The sequence below is a fragment of the Drosophila gunungcola genome (genome assembly GCF_025200985.1).
Source record: "Drosophila gunungcola strain Sukarami chromosome 3L unlocalized genomic scaffold, Dgunungcola_SK_2 000003F, whole genome shotgun sequence".
Lineage (NCBI taxonomy): Eukaryota > Metazoa > Arthropoda > Insecta > Diptera > Drosophilidae > Drosophila > Drosophila gunungcola.
Genome location: NW_026453179.1, coordinates 7,144,256 through 7,162,738, shown reverse-complemented (window position 1 = coordinate 7,162,738; position 18,483 = coordinate 7,144,256). Strand labels below are relative to the sequence as shown.

General features: G+C 39.7%; 2 protein-coding genes across 2 annotated transcripts in view; both read left to right on the top strand.

The window, feature by feature from the left end:
- Nucleotides 1–18,483, top strand: part of LOC128258709 (uncharacterized) — a 103,644-nt gene that overhangs the window by 13,856 nt on the left and 71,305 nt on the right.
- On the top strand, nt 3,488–5,555 carry LOC128258711 (succinate dehydrogenase [ubiquinone] flavoprotein subunit, mitochondrial-like). The gene is given in 3 exon segments (XM_052990511.1): nt 3,488–5,290; nt 5,292–5,360; nt 5,362–5,555. Coding segments are annotated over 3 exon segments (1,956 nt in total). The 5' UTR covers nt 3,488–3,556; the 3' UTR covers nt 5,515–5,555.

The window sequence follows — 18,483 nt, the reverse complement described above, 5'->3', positions numbered from 1 at the left end:
GCCATCGCCTGGGAGCCTGTTTGCCACCAGGTAGAAGAGCCCTCGGCGGGGCTCTCAGGTGGGTCGGATCGCTCAGGGCGAGCACAACTCTCAGAACTGGAGTCCTAGGCGGGATTTATTTGAGCCCCGCTGTTGGCCCCGTCCGTGGATAATCGATCAATATTGCATGCGCCAAAAATTAAGTGAAACGTGTTTCAGCCGCTCAAATTTATTGCACACAGAAAAATCATCTTAACTTTTGACCACAATGTTCGCTTAACTTTTTTGGCAAAGAAACATTCAAAACTACGCTTTTTTCGGTATAGAAAACTATGAATTGTTGGTTTGTCGCATAAATATTATTTATAATATCTGAGTTGTTGTATACCCCTGCAGAGGGTGTTATATTCAATATTCTTGGTTAAAAAGATTTTTCTATAACAAATCACAATTCTTGTTAAAATAACATAATATGTACGTATAAACATATGTCGGAACAGCCGAGATCAGACGCCTATATCATACAACTGCCATAGCAATATAGGTTCTTAAACGAATACTCGAGATATCAAAAACTGGGTTTTTATTTTACAAGGATCAGGCAACATTGCTATTTTGCTGACATAAGGTGTGAAAATCTTCAAAAAATCTGTTTTCAACGAAAGTAAATTCGGAGTTATGGCAATTCGAAAACGATAATGACAATTAAATTCTTACTAATCCAATCAGGTTTAAAGAATTAAAAACTTAATATATTTTTTTACAATTTTATAAATTTGAACTGGTTTTATAATTGTGTTGACAAGTTTTCTAATAAATGCAAGGGTATATGAACTTTGGTTTACATATAAATTTAACAGACGTTAAATATTTTTGTTGGAGTTGATGAATTGAATTTACAAATACATTTTTTGTGTTGTAGGACACAATAATAAATTGACTTTGAATGTTTATAAAATGGCTTTGGGAAATAACCAACATGATCATTGAAGTCACAATACAACTGCCATTTTTAGAACTATGTAGTTATATCAAAAGAGTTCATACCTAGAAAACGAGATGGAAAGGTTTCGGTTCTTGATTGTTGTTTTCTCTCCGTCTTTCTGAAGTCTGGACTTTCTGTCCGTTGGGCCCTATCCATTGTACGCCACGGACTGGCTTTGATTTGTTTAGACGCTCGTTTCGTGTTTTGTTTAAGCAACCAATTAAAACTTTTTATTTTTTCCATGGGGTCTGTTTGCAGCCCAAAACGAGTTTGCCGATGAAACACTTTTTTTTTTTGGTAATATTTTTCAGCAGAATTTCGAGTTGTAAACATTTGACTCCAAGGCGTCAATTTGAGTATTTGGCCAAAATATGAGTTGGCCCGGGGCGGAGTTCCTTAGTTTTTGGGGCGGTGCGTAACAACACTCGGCCAAACAATATTTGGCATTAGAATTAGAGTTAAACGGGTTCGAAAATCGATTTGATATGGAATATTAAAATCAAGGATGACTGAGTAACGATCACAGGTTAAAAAGACTCAATAGTAGGATTTAAAAAAAAAATATTTTACACTTCATAAAAGACTTTTATTACTTTGTTTTATTTACCTACTACAAAATGTTATTAATATATTTTATTCCTTATTTCTTTAATTATCATGGAAGTATATGGATAAATTGTCATTTCAACTTAAAATGGAATCCTAAAATATTTTCTTAATGACTTTACTTAGAAAAAAAGAAAAAGAACATATTTAAAAATATACACAAATTATCCATTCATTATTGCCTAAATTTGAGTGCTAATTTTAAAGAATATAATAAATGACGAATAGCGTTTTCCTAGGCTGCCATTTAATTCGAGTTGTTGAAAGTTTGCTGGGTTGTTAACAATTTGTATATTTTAGCGGCAACTATTTATAGCTTTTCCGTGATTTTCGAGATCACGCGCCGCTTGCAATCGCTGTCTGAATTTTTTAGTGGATTCCGGCTCGCATTTTAGTCGGTTCCAAGTCATCGCCGCGTGTCAATGGACCGACTTCATCCGGGGGGCTGGGAACGGTCGAAAAGTTGGGCATTCTATGGCGCTGAAAGACAAACAGCTCGCGGCAGCGATGGCCATTAGTTTGAGGTCTGCTACAACCATTCGTCGGGAGTAGATGGGAAAAATCAACAGACTGGGCAACTCAATAAAATAGCAGTAGATGGAAATGGAGGGGAGGCCGGCGGAGGCTGAGCGGCTGGGCTAATGGAGAAAAGTATCTGGCGGATGGACAAGTGAATCGAATGGTCGCAATGTAGTTGTCGCACCCGTGACGGATTTGACTGGCTACCTATCCGTCGGCCATTCATTAAAGGCTGCCGCACGTTTTCATTAAGAATTCGGGCGGAGGAGTACGCGGAAAAGCAGGCCAACCCTCCGCGATCCTCAACCCTTTCGAGGGGATCGTCCTTGCCCTAAATATTCACCGCACGGCATTGTAGCCGCTTTATGGCCAATCCTTTCTGCTTGTGTGTTTGCAAACAATTCGATTTTATGGCCGCCTAAGCGAATTTCCCCGCCTCAATTAGGCTGAGGTTGTAAACTCATAAAGCAAACACGCGAGAGTGCGATCGCCGAGCAGGCAGCCGTCGAAAAAAGGAAAAAATCAGGGGCCGGCATTCGGTTTGCACAGGATACGCATGCAAGTACGCATGTCCTTTGGGCGCAATTAGCCGGCGGGAAAATCCCAATATCCCAGCCGATATCATCGATCCCAGAGCAAACCCAGCGATCGAGTTCGTGTCCGAAGTCTTTCGTTCGCCATTCTTGGCTTTCCGCCCATTGGTTCGCCCCTTTTCAGTCTGTTTGCTCGAACCCAAACACAAACACAAGCGCAAACCCAAACCCAAACCCAAACCCAAACGCAGACCCAAAACCCAGACTCATTTACATATACTGCTCGTCTTCTGCTGTTTTCGCTGCGCTCAAGTATGTTTGCCCGGTCCGATCTCTCCGTGTTTGCTTTTGGCCATCTTAACCATCTTGGCCATTTGCCGCTCGTCTACTTCTTGCTCTTCAATGCCGCGGCAGGATTTTCGTGGAAATTTCCAGCTTTTACGAGCACCAAACTTGAAAATGGCGTGACTCGGCAAACATTAGATGGAACACCAAACGAAGTCCGCCTGTGACAATGTTGATTTAGCTTTGACAAAAAACTTCTGCAATTAGTGGCGCAATTTCGCAAGCTTCTCCACTTAATGCGAGGACTTTTAAAATTTAGTATTTCATATTCCTAGTATCTTTCAGATATATTTTATACACAAGTGTAATTTTTGTGTTAAAGTACAAAGTTATTGATTATAATATATTTTGATAAATAATAACAGAAAGAAAAAAATATTGATTGATTTGACAATAAACGGAAATTATTGCAGGATTTTTTAAACAAATTTTTTTGCAGAAATAAGACCATTTAATTAAAAATTTCTGTAAAAATTTTCTAGCAATCGCAAACTCTTTGCGTTTTTCACCTTAATTCGTAAACAATTCGTAGATTTAATAACGCAAAACTCGATCTGTCCACGTAGTTAACCCAGAATTACCACTGAAAATGAATCGCCTGTTCGCCAAGCGGGCAGCACAGCCTCTTTCCAGGATGCTTCTGTGTTCACGTGTGACTAGCTGGTTGCAGGTATGCCCGGCTAGAAACTCCAGTTGCCAGGAAGAGTATGCCCTGACGGATCACAAGTTCGATGCGATTGTGATTGGAGCTGGCGGAGCTGGAATGCGGGCGGGATTTGGACTGGCGGAGAAGGGTTTCAAGACGGCCGTGATTTCGAAACTGTTTCCCACCCGATCCCACACGGTGGCTGCCCAGGGCGGCGTCAATGCCGCCCTGGCGAATATGGACAAGGACGACTGGAAGTTCCACTTCTACGACACGGTCAAGGGCAGCGACTGGCTGGGCGATCAGAACGCCATCCACTACATGTGCCGCGAGGCGGAGAAGGCGATCTACGAGCTGGACATGTACGGGATGCCCTTCTCCCGCCGACCGGATGGTAGGATCTACCAGCGACCCTTCGGAGGGCAGACCCTGGACTACGGCAAGGGCGGGGTGGCCAGAAGGGCGTGCGCATGCGCAGATCGCACTGGTCACGCCCTCATCCACACTCTGTACGGACAGACGTTGAAGTACGCCGACTGCTGCCACTACTTTGTGGACTACTTCGTCCTGGATCTGATCATGTCGCGGGGCAGTTGCGTGGGTTGCTTGGCCTGGAAGCTGGACGACGGCACCTTCCATCGGTTCTGGGCCAACAACACCGTGGTGGCCGCCGGCGGCTGTGGTCGAGTCTACTTCTCCACCACCGCCGGACACACGTGCACGGGTGATGGCAATGCCTGGGTGTCGCGGCAGGAGCTGCCCCTCATGGACATGGAGTTCGTGCAGTTCCATCCCACGGGCATTTACGGAGCAGGCTGTCTGATCACCGAGGGTGTGCGCGGAGAAGGCGGCTTCTTCCTGAACTCCAAGGGGGAGCGCTTCATGGAGCGCTATGCCCCCCAGGCCAAGGATCTGGCCTCCAGGGATGTGGTGGCTCGGGCCATGACCATGGAGGTCCTCGCCGGCAATGGTTGCGGTCCGCTCCAGGATCATGTGCACCTGCAGCTCCATCACATTGATCCTAAGGTAATCAGGGAGCGATTGCCAGGCATTATGGTCACCGCAAGGATCTTTGCCAAGGTGGATGTGACCAAGGAACCGGTGCCGGTTCTACCCACAGTGCACTACATCATGGGCGGCATCCCAACGAACTACAAGGGTCGGGTGATCACGGTGGACGAGAATGGCTGTGAACAGGAGGTCAAAGGCCTCTACTCCTGCGGCGAAACATCCTGCGCCTCGGTCCACGGGGCCAATCGACTGGGGGCCAACTCCCTGCTGGATTTGATCATCTTCGGACGGGTGTGTGCCCATGATATTGCCGAAAACAGTTGTCCGGGGGACAAGCCACCCGAGGTGGATGATAGGGCCACGGAAAAGTCAATGGAAAACTTCAAGTGGCTGCGCAATGCTAACGGAGACACTCCGACAGCTTGCTTAAGAGCGGAACTGCAGCGCACTATGACCAAGCATGCGGCTGTCTTCCGGGAGGGAAAACTCCTCAAGAAGGGGCTGCTCAAGGTCGCCGAGCTGTGCCAGCAGTTCAAGGACATTAAGATCACCGATCGCACCCTGGTGTGGAACACCGACCTCGTCGAGACTCTGGAGCTGCAGAATATGCTGGCCAATGCGGTTCACATCATCACGGCCATGGAAAATCGAAAAGAGTCGAGGGGCTTCGCATGCTCGCGAGGATTTCAAGACCCGCCTGGATGAGCTAGACTATGGGGCTCCGATGGCCGGGCAGAAAAAAGAAGCCCATAGATGAGCATTGGCGCAAACACACCATGACCTATGTCCTGGACAATGCGGGCTGCGCTTCGGTCAAATACCGCCCGGTGGTGGACACAACATTGGACGACTCGGTGGCCCCTATTCCACCCGCTCCGCGCACCTATTGATTGTTTACGGCAACTTCGAACAGGTTTATTTTATCTTACTTATGCTGATTAGGATTTATAAATGTATACATTAACACCAACGAAAATCATTGTTGATTTATGTAAGTAACAATCCGTGAGTAAAACAAAGTGCTTTGAATGTAGGGTCGATGTTGAGTTTTTTGATATGGAAATTCTCAATGCTTATTAGTATTAAAAACTTCAATTGAAAGGTCCCAAGAAGTACAAGCTAACATTTATTATTTTTATATGTATTAAATATAGTTTTTAGGACCAGCTGAGGAGATTGTATAATATTTTGTTACATATGTATTTAGTCTTTAAAATTTATTTAATTTATCTTAGAATCTTAAGAAGAGGGGTTGTAAGTTGTCATACCTACACCACATACACCACATAAAGTAAATCCGGAACACCATAAGTAAGCAGCGCAAAAAATTAAAGTCCAGGTGAACTCAAGAAAAGTCAAAAAAATAAATCGCAGAGAAAAAGTTGTGACAACAATTTGAAATATATTTGGAAAGTTGCCTAAAGCCGTGGAAATATTTTTATTGAACTTATAAGTTAGTTATAAAGAAATACAAGCCTAAAAACCAAAAATAAATTTTATCACTATATCACGAATCTGACAAGCTTTTAACCTCATCAATTGACGAAATGATTTAAATTTGAAGTTAAACTTATTTGTCCCTTGTTTTACTGTAAATCTTTTTTTTAAGAATTTTATATAAGCATTACTATTATTATTGTATCATGATATCTACCCAAATTGGCAAAGATTAACGTACGTTATCAATAAACACGTTGTCTATTGCTATATATACTTATAGGTCTTATTTCGAACGGAGATTTTAACGAATTAAAAGGTAGATAAACATATATAAATATTCCCTAGCACTAGTAAAAATCTTTATTTACATCTTTATTGGTAATTGAAATAAAATTTAACCAGTTGATCTAGGAATACCAGTTACCACCACATAACACTAACAGGGCATTAGACTCAGATGGCTATCGGTCCAACTCGATTGCTGATGCTGCTCTCGTGCGACTGTTGCCGATGCCTGGGTGTAAATAATTACCCGCTACAGGAATAACTTGTAGGTTATGCGAGGAACGCTCAAAGGAGGACCCGATGGGAGGACCTCCCCTAATGACCACAATAAATTATTTTCATTTAGGGGCATTTAGCATAGAGAAAAAGCCGAGTGCCTGGTAAAGAAATAATTTATAGCTGTTGAAAACTTAACATGTTCATTTGGCAGCATGTGTTTGTGAGTTGGGGTGTTTGTGAGTGTGTGGAAAATGGGAAATTGCTGGGGTGTGTGGGTCCAATAATAATGGCGCTTGTTAAGGCTTATGAGTAAATGTTTGTGTGTGCGTGTGTGGGACAGCAAATGAAAGGCCAACAGAACCGAACAGAACCACACGAATACTTTGCCAGGACTCACCGCCCACCACCCATCAGCTACTCCCAAGGACATGCCCCAACTATTTGGTATGTATTTCGTGTGCCAGTGTGGATACAATTGTTGCTATTTCATATGGTTTTGCTGCCAGGCGAGGCTGCCACCGACAGAAAAATTACAGTTGCATACACATTTGCCTGTGTTAAATTGTCCCACAACCAATACAAAGTGACCTTTTCATTTATTTTTATGATGCCCCCCTCCCCGGCCACCGAACATTTCCCAATTTTCCCATCCCCTCGCCACATGCTGCATGAATGCTCGCCCAGTCTTGGCCATAAAAAATAGTTTGCTCGATTCAACTTTTCTGCGGCAACAAATGTTGGATACTACGGCCTGAAGAGGTTACTGGATAGAATGTGTTTTTTTTTCCGGGATTTTGAATTTGTTTATTTCAGACTGAGCCTAATGGAAGGGAAATCTGTGGACGTCCATTTCGGGGTTAAATTATATTACAAATATCTGTTCCTGATTAAGGTTGTTTGTTGTTGATTGGGCCGTTTTAACATTACCATAAGTTACAAATATTCTGCTAGCTTTATTGGCAACTATTACGTTGAAAAAACCATAATTGGCATCTTAAAAAAGTATTAAAAGCATTTACTTGCGTGGGTGCAGAACTAAAAACTGTCCACGCAACTTTGTTAATATCTGTTCACCGCAGAACTTTCTTTTTTGCTGCTTTTGGTATTAGGGAAAACTTTGCAGAACTTCGTTAAAGTTCTAGTTTGGCTTAAGCCCTTTATTAAATCATAATGTGAATTTGAGGATATTAAATATGGAGAGAAAAAATCTCTGTATTTATAGGTATCTAAATAAATATTTTATTAGGGGATATATTAAACACCAAAAAAAAATGACTACTTCATGAAACTAACTTTTGTATACAGATTTTTTTTCTTTATAAAAAAAAATTCGGTGAATTATATGTATTTATTTCTAATTTGCTATTTTATAATCTATTTTTATGCGACTTGCCGGGCTTTCTATTTTGTGGCTGCTATGCTCTTCAGTTCCCCCACGAGTATTTTGGCATCTTCTCGCTGTAGTGGATAGCAAGTTTGCCAAAACTCTCGAAGCTGATTCTCCACTTCATCGGAAAACAAAACAAAATGTTTCAGTTTAAGCTTTTACCCAGTCACTTTAGCCTCGTGACGAGTGCAGTGCACTTGCCCCGCAGGAAGATGGAATTGAAAAAATTGAATGAACTGCACTAAACACTTGGAAAATAAATCATACTTCCCGACTTTTATATACATACAGATTTGATTCAAGGAAAATGTGTGATTAATTTTTGGAAATGTACTTCTAAATGAAATACCTTGGTGTTTCAAGATTTATTCAACACTGTTCGTAAAGACATTTAGTTTAAATGTTCTTGTTAAAATCCGACATTTGATAATCAATTTGAGTTCATAAACTTATGCTATTACCAACTAATTTGTACATATAATTAATATAATTCACCAGTCTACAATTATGTGCTTCACCCTAAAAACATCTTCATTTTATGACTTGGGATTGAAGTTGTAACTTTTAGCCTTCCACCAAGTTGCAATCTTTTCGTTTTTCTAAGTGTCCTATATTGTGCTTTAGCTCGTTACCGGGCTTGGCATTTGAAGGATTTGCCAGGAACAGGAGTGGGGCGTATATATCTGTTCCGGGGCCCCGGGCGCTCGAGTGGCCCATCATTTATATGTTGCTTTTCATGCCTTTGACTCAATCATCTGCTCGTTTGGAGGCACCAGGCGCTCCATAATTTCCATTAGAATTGCCCCGGGAGAAAGCCGAGTCAAAGGCCTACCAATCCGGACGTCCAGCTTGACCACTTTGGCAGTTAACTATGCCAAACTGCATTTCGGCCCGATCTATTCTCTTGTTCTGGCCTTTTCTCGGTTTTGCTTTGAGTCTCTGTGTTTGGTTTGGATTGTGTTGAACATGTTTTTCCAACACACAAGCACGCGCCCAAAAACTTTCGTCTGCATACATTTGATTTATTTATAAATTATACACTCTCCGCAAAAATAAAATTCATTTATATTTCCATTTATTTTCTTGCAGGTGAGTTCCGGCCGGAGGAATGCTCTAAATGCGAGAGCAGGTAAACTAGTGCTCTAAAATTGTACGGAATATTGAATTTCCAGTGTGTATCTGGGTACTTACATATGTTTTTCGGTAAATTGATGGCCAAATCTAAAACGAATTGAGTGCCTCCTGTTTGTGAGCCAACCAAATTGAAAGCATATTTTTTTGAACCAGCCCAAAAGCATAACATCAAAAAATAATGTTACTTTCATGGGCCGCATGCAGAAAAGTATGCAACTGCAGTTCTAGTCGTACATATTGTTTGCAAGGTGACGCACGATGTGACGTCAACGATTTGGTAGGTTAGTTTGGAATGTTTTTGTTTGCATACATATGTTAGCTTCATGATTTTGTTTGTGGTTTTTTTCGAAGCCTTTTTTTAAGTTTAAGGCTTGGCTTACTTGTTGAAACCTACGATTTTATTTGTGAAAGTGTAAGTTAAGTGTGAGTTAAATTTAATTATAAAATTTGTTTTACTGAACACGGTTTCAATGAGGCCATTTAACACTATTTAAAAAAATACACATAGGTCCTTTTTAGTGGCCTTCATAACAACCCACAGAAAATGCGTGGAGTTACAAAAAACAAAGAAGCATTTTGCTTATATCTAAATACATTTTTAGCTGTCGTGTGTTAACCAAACTTAAATCTCTCACTACTTTCTAAAAGTTACCATTAGTAGTGCCCTAAATTACAAATGTCATATTACTTTTGACCACAAGCTGAAAGCAAATATGAAGCAATTTATAGCCGCAGGGAATTCCTGTCCTTATATCGACTGCCAGTCAAGAATTTAATGTCGATACTCTATCGAACGTGGTGACAGGCAGACAGTTTACTCGGCTCAGATGTCCAGAAGGCCTGCGATGGCAGGATTTCTGGGGAGAAGGCAGATGATTTGAATAGGCCTTCCCATGTGGGGCCTTTCCGTGTCTCTAACAACATTTTGCTTGGGCAAAGGTTCGGGGACTGGAGCACAATGTGCTGGGGGAAAGTGAAGATGATTGCGCTCACACATCAAGTTGACACTATTGGAAATACATTGCGTTTGCCTTGCTCTCGTGAGTCAAATGAGTTTTGCATAAACAAACATTGTCGACCAGTCCCTTGCCACCAGCTGCTTAAAAAACAACTAGGAATGCCTCAGTTGAGCGACTCGACCTTAAACTGTCCGGTACTATGAAACTATTTAATACCAATTAAAAAAATGATTAAATTCTAGGACCTACATTTTTATAAGAAATGTTTAGCGTAAAATATAATAATAAATGAAGCAATTGTTTTTTATTATAAAAATTAAGATTAAACACATCTGTAATATAATTTTTATGGGTTAACAAATGTTTAAATTTTCTATGAGTGTCGGTAAGCCAACTACTCTATATTTGTTTCATTACAAAGTCCCCAGAAGTACAATAGACCCATTTATTTTGAAAGTACCGGGAGTACACATTCGTTCGTATTCGTTCGGAGTACTGGGGAGAAAATCAGTTTCATGTTCTATCTGGGAATGCATAATTAAGGAAAAACAAGAAAAATGAGCAGGCCCTTACCAGCCATTCTAGTTTATTTTTGTTTCCCACATTGTACTTCCTGCAGCAGAGTTTGCTTCCGTTTTTCAAATTAAAATACGTTTAGCTTGGAGTGCACGTACTCATTTATCATTTTATTGTGGCAAAGGCAAAGGCAACGGCAAAGGCGAAGTGAACGGTGGTGGCATAAGGCAGGAGCAGTTTTTCCACTCTGCCGTCTTGTTTTCTTGCGCACTTTCGAATATTACGTGCTGGCCAACGGGGCGCATGAGTAATGCGAGCACATTGTGCACACAAAACTCGATTTTAGAATTGAAGTTTTGCTGTGTTGTCTGCCGACCTGTTTCGTCTGGAGTTTCCTTATTACAGCACCCGCTCTGCAATGCGAATTTCGTTGAGCAGATTTCCATTAATGGTCACTCGCCCTGCTCTTTTCCTTTGTTTTCAGCTCTGTGGCAGCAAATATGAGCAGGAAAAACTCCAAGCAATGATAGTACACTGAACAAATCGCAAAAGCTACATGCAAGAAACATTTACAACTTAAAAGAATTTTAGGGAACGATTGGGCAGTTTAAACAACATTAACGATTTATATGGGATGTGTGACCTTTACTTATATTTTTTAGATTCTAGATTAGTAAGCTTTTGACTTGTATGGGAACTAAGTATGTGTAAAATAAACTAAAAACCTTATTATTATTTGACGTGCAGTGGACAACAAAATTCCGTTGCAATTCCATTTCGCTCGCCCTGCATCGTGTTCCCTTTTTTTCTCTGGACTTAGTTTGTTTCACATTTATATTCATTTGTTTTCCGTTTTATTTACCCAGCTCAACCGCAGCAACAAGAACAACAAACATTGCGGGTGTGTGCACGTGTATTTAGGTGTATGTATAATTTTCACAGAAAGTGGGGGGAAATTTCTGGCAGTAGAAATTTGTAGGAGCGCCAGCGACGCGAAGCCAATTCGTTCTCCAAGTTATCGTTGAATATTTCTCTGGTTGCTGGTAAACAAAAAAAAACGTTGAAAACCCAAACACAATGACCAAGTTTGTGGGCTCCAACTAATTAATTGGGTATTTGTTTGGCCTTACTGGATAGGGAATTCAGGCAATATTTTCAGGGTACCCCAGGGAGGTCGCACAAGGATCAGCTTCGGTTGTAAGGGGTGGATAAAATTTAAATTAAATACTTTTCGCTTCCCCCTGATTGTATGTTTATGTTGCTGACCACTTAAACAAAATATTTTTTCAAGGAACAGATTTACTGAATGTTTTAATACGGCACAGGCTGAAAATTTGTTTTTATTATTTTAAAGGGTCAAACATGTACAATGTATAAATTGCATTACATTTTTTAAAGATATGATGGGTTTTGAGTAGACCAGCCACGTACTTTATATCAGTAATTAAATTTAATAAATAACTAAAAAATCCGCAGATGCATGGCATTTCAGTAAAAAGATTATATATTTTATGACGTAACAATTTTAATCTGGAATATGGAAATATTTTACTTATTTATTGCCCCTGCTTAAAGTTTTCTTTCCTTCTAATATATCATATAACTCCTTTAAAAACTTTGACTAAACTTTAATTCTCCACGTAAGAAGATCGAACATTTTTGAGCTCACATTTCAACACCCAAGAAAGTTGTTTTGGGGGAACTTCTTAAGCACCATCAAATACTACGTGCTTGTTCATTATTTTCAACAACTTTCAAATGATAAAACTTTCGAGGGACAAAAACCAGACAACCAGCAAACTGTGCTCAAGATTTCCGCATCTGCCTCGGACAAGGGAAAGTATTGCTAATTGCAGTTTGTCCACGGGAAAGAAGCAACAAGCTGCCTGTCTAAGGTCCTGCGTTCTTCAATCCCCATCCCGTCCCACCAACCAACCACCGCCCACCAAAGCTTGACCACTGAAAAGTTGGTTAAGTTGGCGCTCCAATGTGGGCCAAGTAGTGCCAAGGCTGAACACTCTTTTGTAGTTTCTATACCTAGTATACCAAGTTGAACGTAAGAGTATAATAGGATATATAGAATATATTTATAAAACACTACTTATATTCGATCCCACAAAGTTTATCTAGATTTCCTACAGCAATTAAAACTCAAATTGAAACTACAATTCCCGATTGGGCTATATGCGTACAATAAACCCATTTATTTGATAAGGAGGATAAGGATAATAAACCCATTTAATGATAATTTTTATCAAATTGAAACTACAATTCCCGATTGGGCTATATGCGTATTTTTATGTCAGCCAGCGCTACAAGCGTTACAAACTGACAAATTATTTTTGAAAGTTCTGTTAAGCGAATAAATTCTTCTTAAGACTTGAAAATGTTGCTAGCTTGATATGTTTTAAATTATTAGTTAGTATCACAAAAAGTTATTTATTTACCTACAGTAAAATGTACTCACTACCAGGAATCTTACAGTCGGTTCACACGATTAAAGAGTTCTAACTTGTTATCCGTTGAGTATATTTTTTTGGCAGGAAAGTAGGAAGAGCAGCGGAATGGCAACAAAGAGTGCCGGCACTCGCCCGCCGGCTCCGTGGGAAAAAGTGCGCTCTTTGCCGTAAAAATGCTGTCGCTGTCCGGACTCCGGAGCGTGAAAAGCGGACAAGGGGTCGGTTACGGGTCCGGGCCCGGGTTTGCTTTGTACTTGCGGCTCCGGCTCCGTCCGCTGCTGTAGGATGCTGCTGCTACTTTTTGTGACAATTTCGCATAAGGTTTTTGCATTCGTGCAACTTTTTGTGCTGCACTGCGCTTTATAGGCGAAAACACAACAGATAGGGAGTGGAATGGGAGGGCGTGTCAGCTGGCTGCCTTAAAGTTCGCGTGCCCGTTAATTTTGTTTGCACTCGCGAAGAGTGCGAAAATTTATTCTAAGCTCCCGCCCGCTCTAATTTCTGTGGCCTAGGCTATAGCACAGTGGGGCAAGCAGATTTATTTTAGGATTTAATAAGGTAACTTAAGGAGCTCGGACCAAAAAAATCCATAATAAGTTTGTTAGTTTTACTTTGGCTATAGTCCTTATTAAATGTGTTATTATAACACAAACCGTTAGTGAAATATACCCAATGAAAATTGCTTAGACATAAAATGGCATAACGATGGAAAACGAATGTTGGTAGCTAAAAATGGTTTAATTGTTATCGAGCATGAGATATTTTTTTAGTTAACAACCATAATTGTCTTTTTGCCATGTAATATTCAGTGCAAATTACGATCCATCTTTTGGGTTTTTCCAAGAAATAAGTGGCAGTTAATACAGTGTGCGCGGCAGAAGTCGTGCGTGCGGAAAAGTTTTCCATGCCGCGTCGAAAAGTATGCAAATTATTAGGAAAGTTTTTCACATTTTTCACTGCTCTTTTGCTGGCACTGCGTTTCTCACATTTGACAATTTCCAAATCCTTGTTGGCCACATCTTGAGCGACACGGAGAAAGAGGACCTAAGTGCGCACAAAAGTTGGCTAAATTATTAATGTTCCCCACTAGCCATTGCCATTTTCCTCCTGCCTCCAGGATACCCAAGCAATCGCAGGCTGGCCAAAAGCAGACGTCAGGTCCCGGGGCTGAGTGCCCATCACGTCCTTCTGGTGTTTGGTCCTGCACTAAAAAATAAATAAAATTCAACAATTTGACAGCTGTGATAATTTCTTAATAACACATCATATGTCGGGAAAGAAATTTTGTTGTTTATTTTTTATTGTATACTAAAACTCAAGTTACAACTACATTTAAATCCACAATGTTTAATATTTTCCCAAATAATTGAATTTAATTTGGGGTTTCATATTCAATTATAAACGTGACTTAAAGTATGCAATAAGAACAGGAACATTTCTAATTTTTTTTACAATTATTCAATCGAATGATTTTGTTTTTAGATAAATTAAAAAAATATTACTTGTTGATAAGCTCTTGTGTTTCGCTAAGTGTACTTTTGGCATTGGGACAATTTAATGCCCTGTTCTTGACATTCGGCCGGACCCGGCCTGGCCATCCGATTTAGGTGTGTCCGGAGCCCCTTTTCCAACCCTTGGCATCCTCAAGCCCATGTGGGTGGTGCAATTTGTCAGTTTCCCACTCAAATTATTATTTTGTTTAATGATTTGTGCTTAGTTTCGTAATTGAGACTGTAAAAGGGATGCTGACGAGGGGCAAGGACGGGGGAATGGGACTCTGCTCTTGACCCACAATGGAAAATGGAAAATGAAAAAATGAGAAAGAGGAAAACTATCGGAACAAAAAGCTTCTGCTGTTGTTTTCCTCTTTGCCCTTTTGCTCTGAGGACAAAACTCATTCCAACATGAACGGCAAGTAAAGGAAAAAGATGAAAAATTCTATTTATAAATTTCGTTGGCATCGAAAATATTTTGAAACTTTCGTTCGGGCAGAAAGTTCATTGCCAATTGATTTTGCAGCCAAGCGGATCCTAAAACCAAAGGACATTCGGAGAATTTCTACATTATTAATCGAAATTATTTTTATTGTCAGTTTTGAGCTCCAACTGGAGTTCGGTGTCAGGAATTTTGTTGGCAGGCTAAAACTGAATGGAATGGAATTTTAAAGGGAAATTGCCAAAAGGCATTAAGAAATTGCTGTACCTTTATAACACACATAATGTTATTTGAATTTATGCAACACATTTTGGATTGCAAACTAATGTCTAACTTTTCAACAAAATGTAAAAGTATGAAAAATAGTTAATTAAAAACTTTTTTCTCGTTGTTAAGGTGTCTGACATTTAATATATTTTCTATGGCATTGCTGTGGTAAACTCTCCTTTATTGTGTAAATACTTTTTGCTGCAAAATAAGTACATACTAACATAACAAATGAAATTTAATAATTATAAATGCAGGCAACTTTGATTGGAAGGACCTGCAAAATATAAATTGCTGGTCATCGACGCATTAAGTTGAGGCCCATTTGATCGAATAATTCAATTAAAAATTAAATGCAGCCATAAGCAATATACAGATGCATTCAGAAACATGCAAAAACCTTCAATGTGGTTTAAGCTTATAAATGAAACGAAATTGTAGAAAGTGACTCAATTTAAGCGCGCCCACTACATCATTATTTTGTGTGTGAGCATGCGATGAAATCCATTTATCAGCGACATATTAAATGCGAGAATTCCATATTTTATGAAACAATAACCAATGCCAATGCATCTGTAACTGAAAAAGCACCAACAACAAGAAAACAGGCAAATTAAATGTGGTTTCCAATTAAAACCGGAATGAATGTGACAGGCAGTTGCCGGATCCCAGCCAACACTGAAAAGTTGTTCACCGGCCCGATTCAAAAAGCTGATTGCAAATGCCCTTTTCGATGAATGAGTCAGGAAGGAAAACATTACGACCAATATATAATTATCAATTTATGTGTATTTTACTTTTGCCATTAAAACCGTTGGAAAGCAGCAGCGGCAATAATGTAAATTAAAGTACCTCGTTTCTTAGTTGTGTGTAATTCGTTCGTAAATTTTATATTTCGTTAAACTACTTAAATTTTCAAGAACTTTTTTTTCCTGATTTTTCTAGATTTTAATTTATTTGTCTTAAATGAAAGTAGCATAACAATAAGGCAAGCGTCAATGTATGATATGAGTTTTAAACCGTTTTCCACTTCATTAGCTAACGTCGAATTTTTTGGGAATAGGAGCTGAATTTTTCAGCGTTTTGTTTACACTTTCGCTTGAATGCAGTTTCAAGAGCCAAGAGCGCTTGTTTCTGTGTGCATAAAATGCCCAATAGCGTGAAAATAAAAGTGCATTGCATAGCCCATGAGGCGCACAGGGAACCATTTCCCCCCTTTCTCTCCGTTCCCCTAGATCTTTGCATGCAGGTTTCCGTTTCCGAAAAAACAGTCTCCGTGGTTGGGAGCAGCTCAGTGGATGCTGCCAAATTAATTCAATTTCACCTGAAGCTGAAACCTCCGTGCCTCGCATCCCAGATGATAGGCGGCTATTTGGTTTAGGTCTCGAAACGACGCTCGAATGGCTGGCTGTAATCGCAGGATAGTTGCGGTGTGCAGACAGTGTTGCCAAGATTTGAGAAGGAAATTGTTGTATTAAAAAAATGCAAATAATTAAAGCCTTAAATTGGTACTAACTATGATCTGCGCGTGCTTAGAATAACAAAAAAGATAAACTTATGTGTTCGTAAAATTTTTTAAATTTTAATATCCCTTAAACTTAAATTTTTTTTTTAAATATCTGTCTTTTAAAGATTTACATGTTTTTGAGTGAATTTTGAAATCGTTACAAATTCTAAAAGCCTTAAATTTAAGCCAAAAACCAAATTACCACATTACTGCTAAATAATTTATGTTCAAATAAGCGCATCAGTGCATTACATAAAGCAGATATCAAGTGGAAATTATCAAAAATTGTATCTCTACTAAAGAAAATATCTAATTTGGCAACACTGACTTCAGAACATGGAATGAGATATACGGGAGGAGCGGGTGTTTACTCACTTGGGTAACTTCCTCCGATTCGGCCCTTTGTCTGAGCATACCAAATGAAGTGGAACAACTTCACGTGCCGCCATACAAATTGAAAATCAATGCCGGAAGTCAGAAGCCTCTGAAGCCAAGATGGCCTGCCTTGGGGGCCATTCAACCCCTTGAAGCCGATGCCCCATAAATCGCCGCTCGAGTTCTGAAGTGGCCATCGAGGCCTTTTTCTGGTTTTGCCGTCAATTGGTCGGCATATTTACCAACAACAGCCCGTTCGGCTGAAATGGCAGGATAATAAGAAGGACTGCGGTATCGGGCGCAGCTCTTCACAGACAATTGTGCACGACGGAAGGATATTCGGGCGGACTGCTCAGCGCTCAAGTGAAGTCTTCGGCTGGAGAATCCTTGAAGCTTAAGTGGTAAACCAATTCATATGAATATGCCGTGCATTTTCGCAAATATTCATGACGGGTTTGCTTTTTTACTGTCATACGGCTATAAGTCAGAAACCACGGCTTTCGAGTTAATGATGCAGATAAATGCACTGATCTCCTGGTTTTGTAGCCTTTTAAAGTTTTCACACCGTTTCTGAACAAAAAGTAATATTATTTATTAAATACAAATTATTTATTAAATACAAATACATTTATACTTATTTGTATGGTATCTAAAACCATGTGTTTATTTTCCACTGTGCAACGCAGCTTGACATTTTGGCCATTATGAATTGAATTTCCTCAATGGGCTTTTCAGCTATTCGTTGCCGGGTGAAGATAATGAAATTTAAATTTTAACCGCCATTACCCTTCTTTTAAGCCACCACTTTCCCTCCTTCGTTCCTGTGGTTTGTTTTCCCTGTATTTAAGAGGCACACGGTGTGGCAATGCCTTACGTTTGCATAGCTTTGCATAATAGTTTTTACCGCTGCTTGAAAGACATAGCCACGCATCAAAAAGGGGGTTGTGTGGAAAAGGTGGGAAGGATATTATACACAAGAAAAAATAAAATAAATAATAATGATTATGATCACAATTTTTCATACATCAAATTAATATTTCGTTTGAAACTATTATTGTTTTTTTAAAAATTTGTTTATTCCGAAAGTGTAGAAATAAATGTTTAAACTGTGTTTAAATTGTGTAATTCTTGTTAAACCAAAATCGTAGGTATTTGTAGTTTTGTTTATTTATCAGTTTCTTTTAATGTCAACCTTAAGTTTGATGTTACCCAGCAATATTAATACTTCCACACCATTTAAGTGTGTCAAAACTAGGACCTCATTTTCTCTGTATAGTTTCCGAGCTCTTGTCCAACTTTTGTTCTACTTGTTCCACTGTGTGGGAACACTTTCCTTTGGCTTCGCTATGTAAGCGGATTGATCCCTGCCCGCGGCG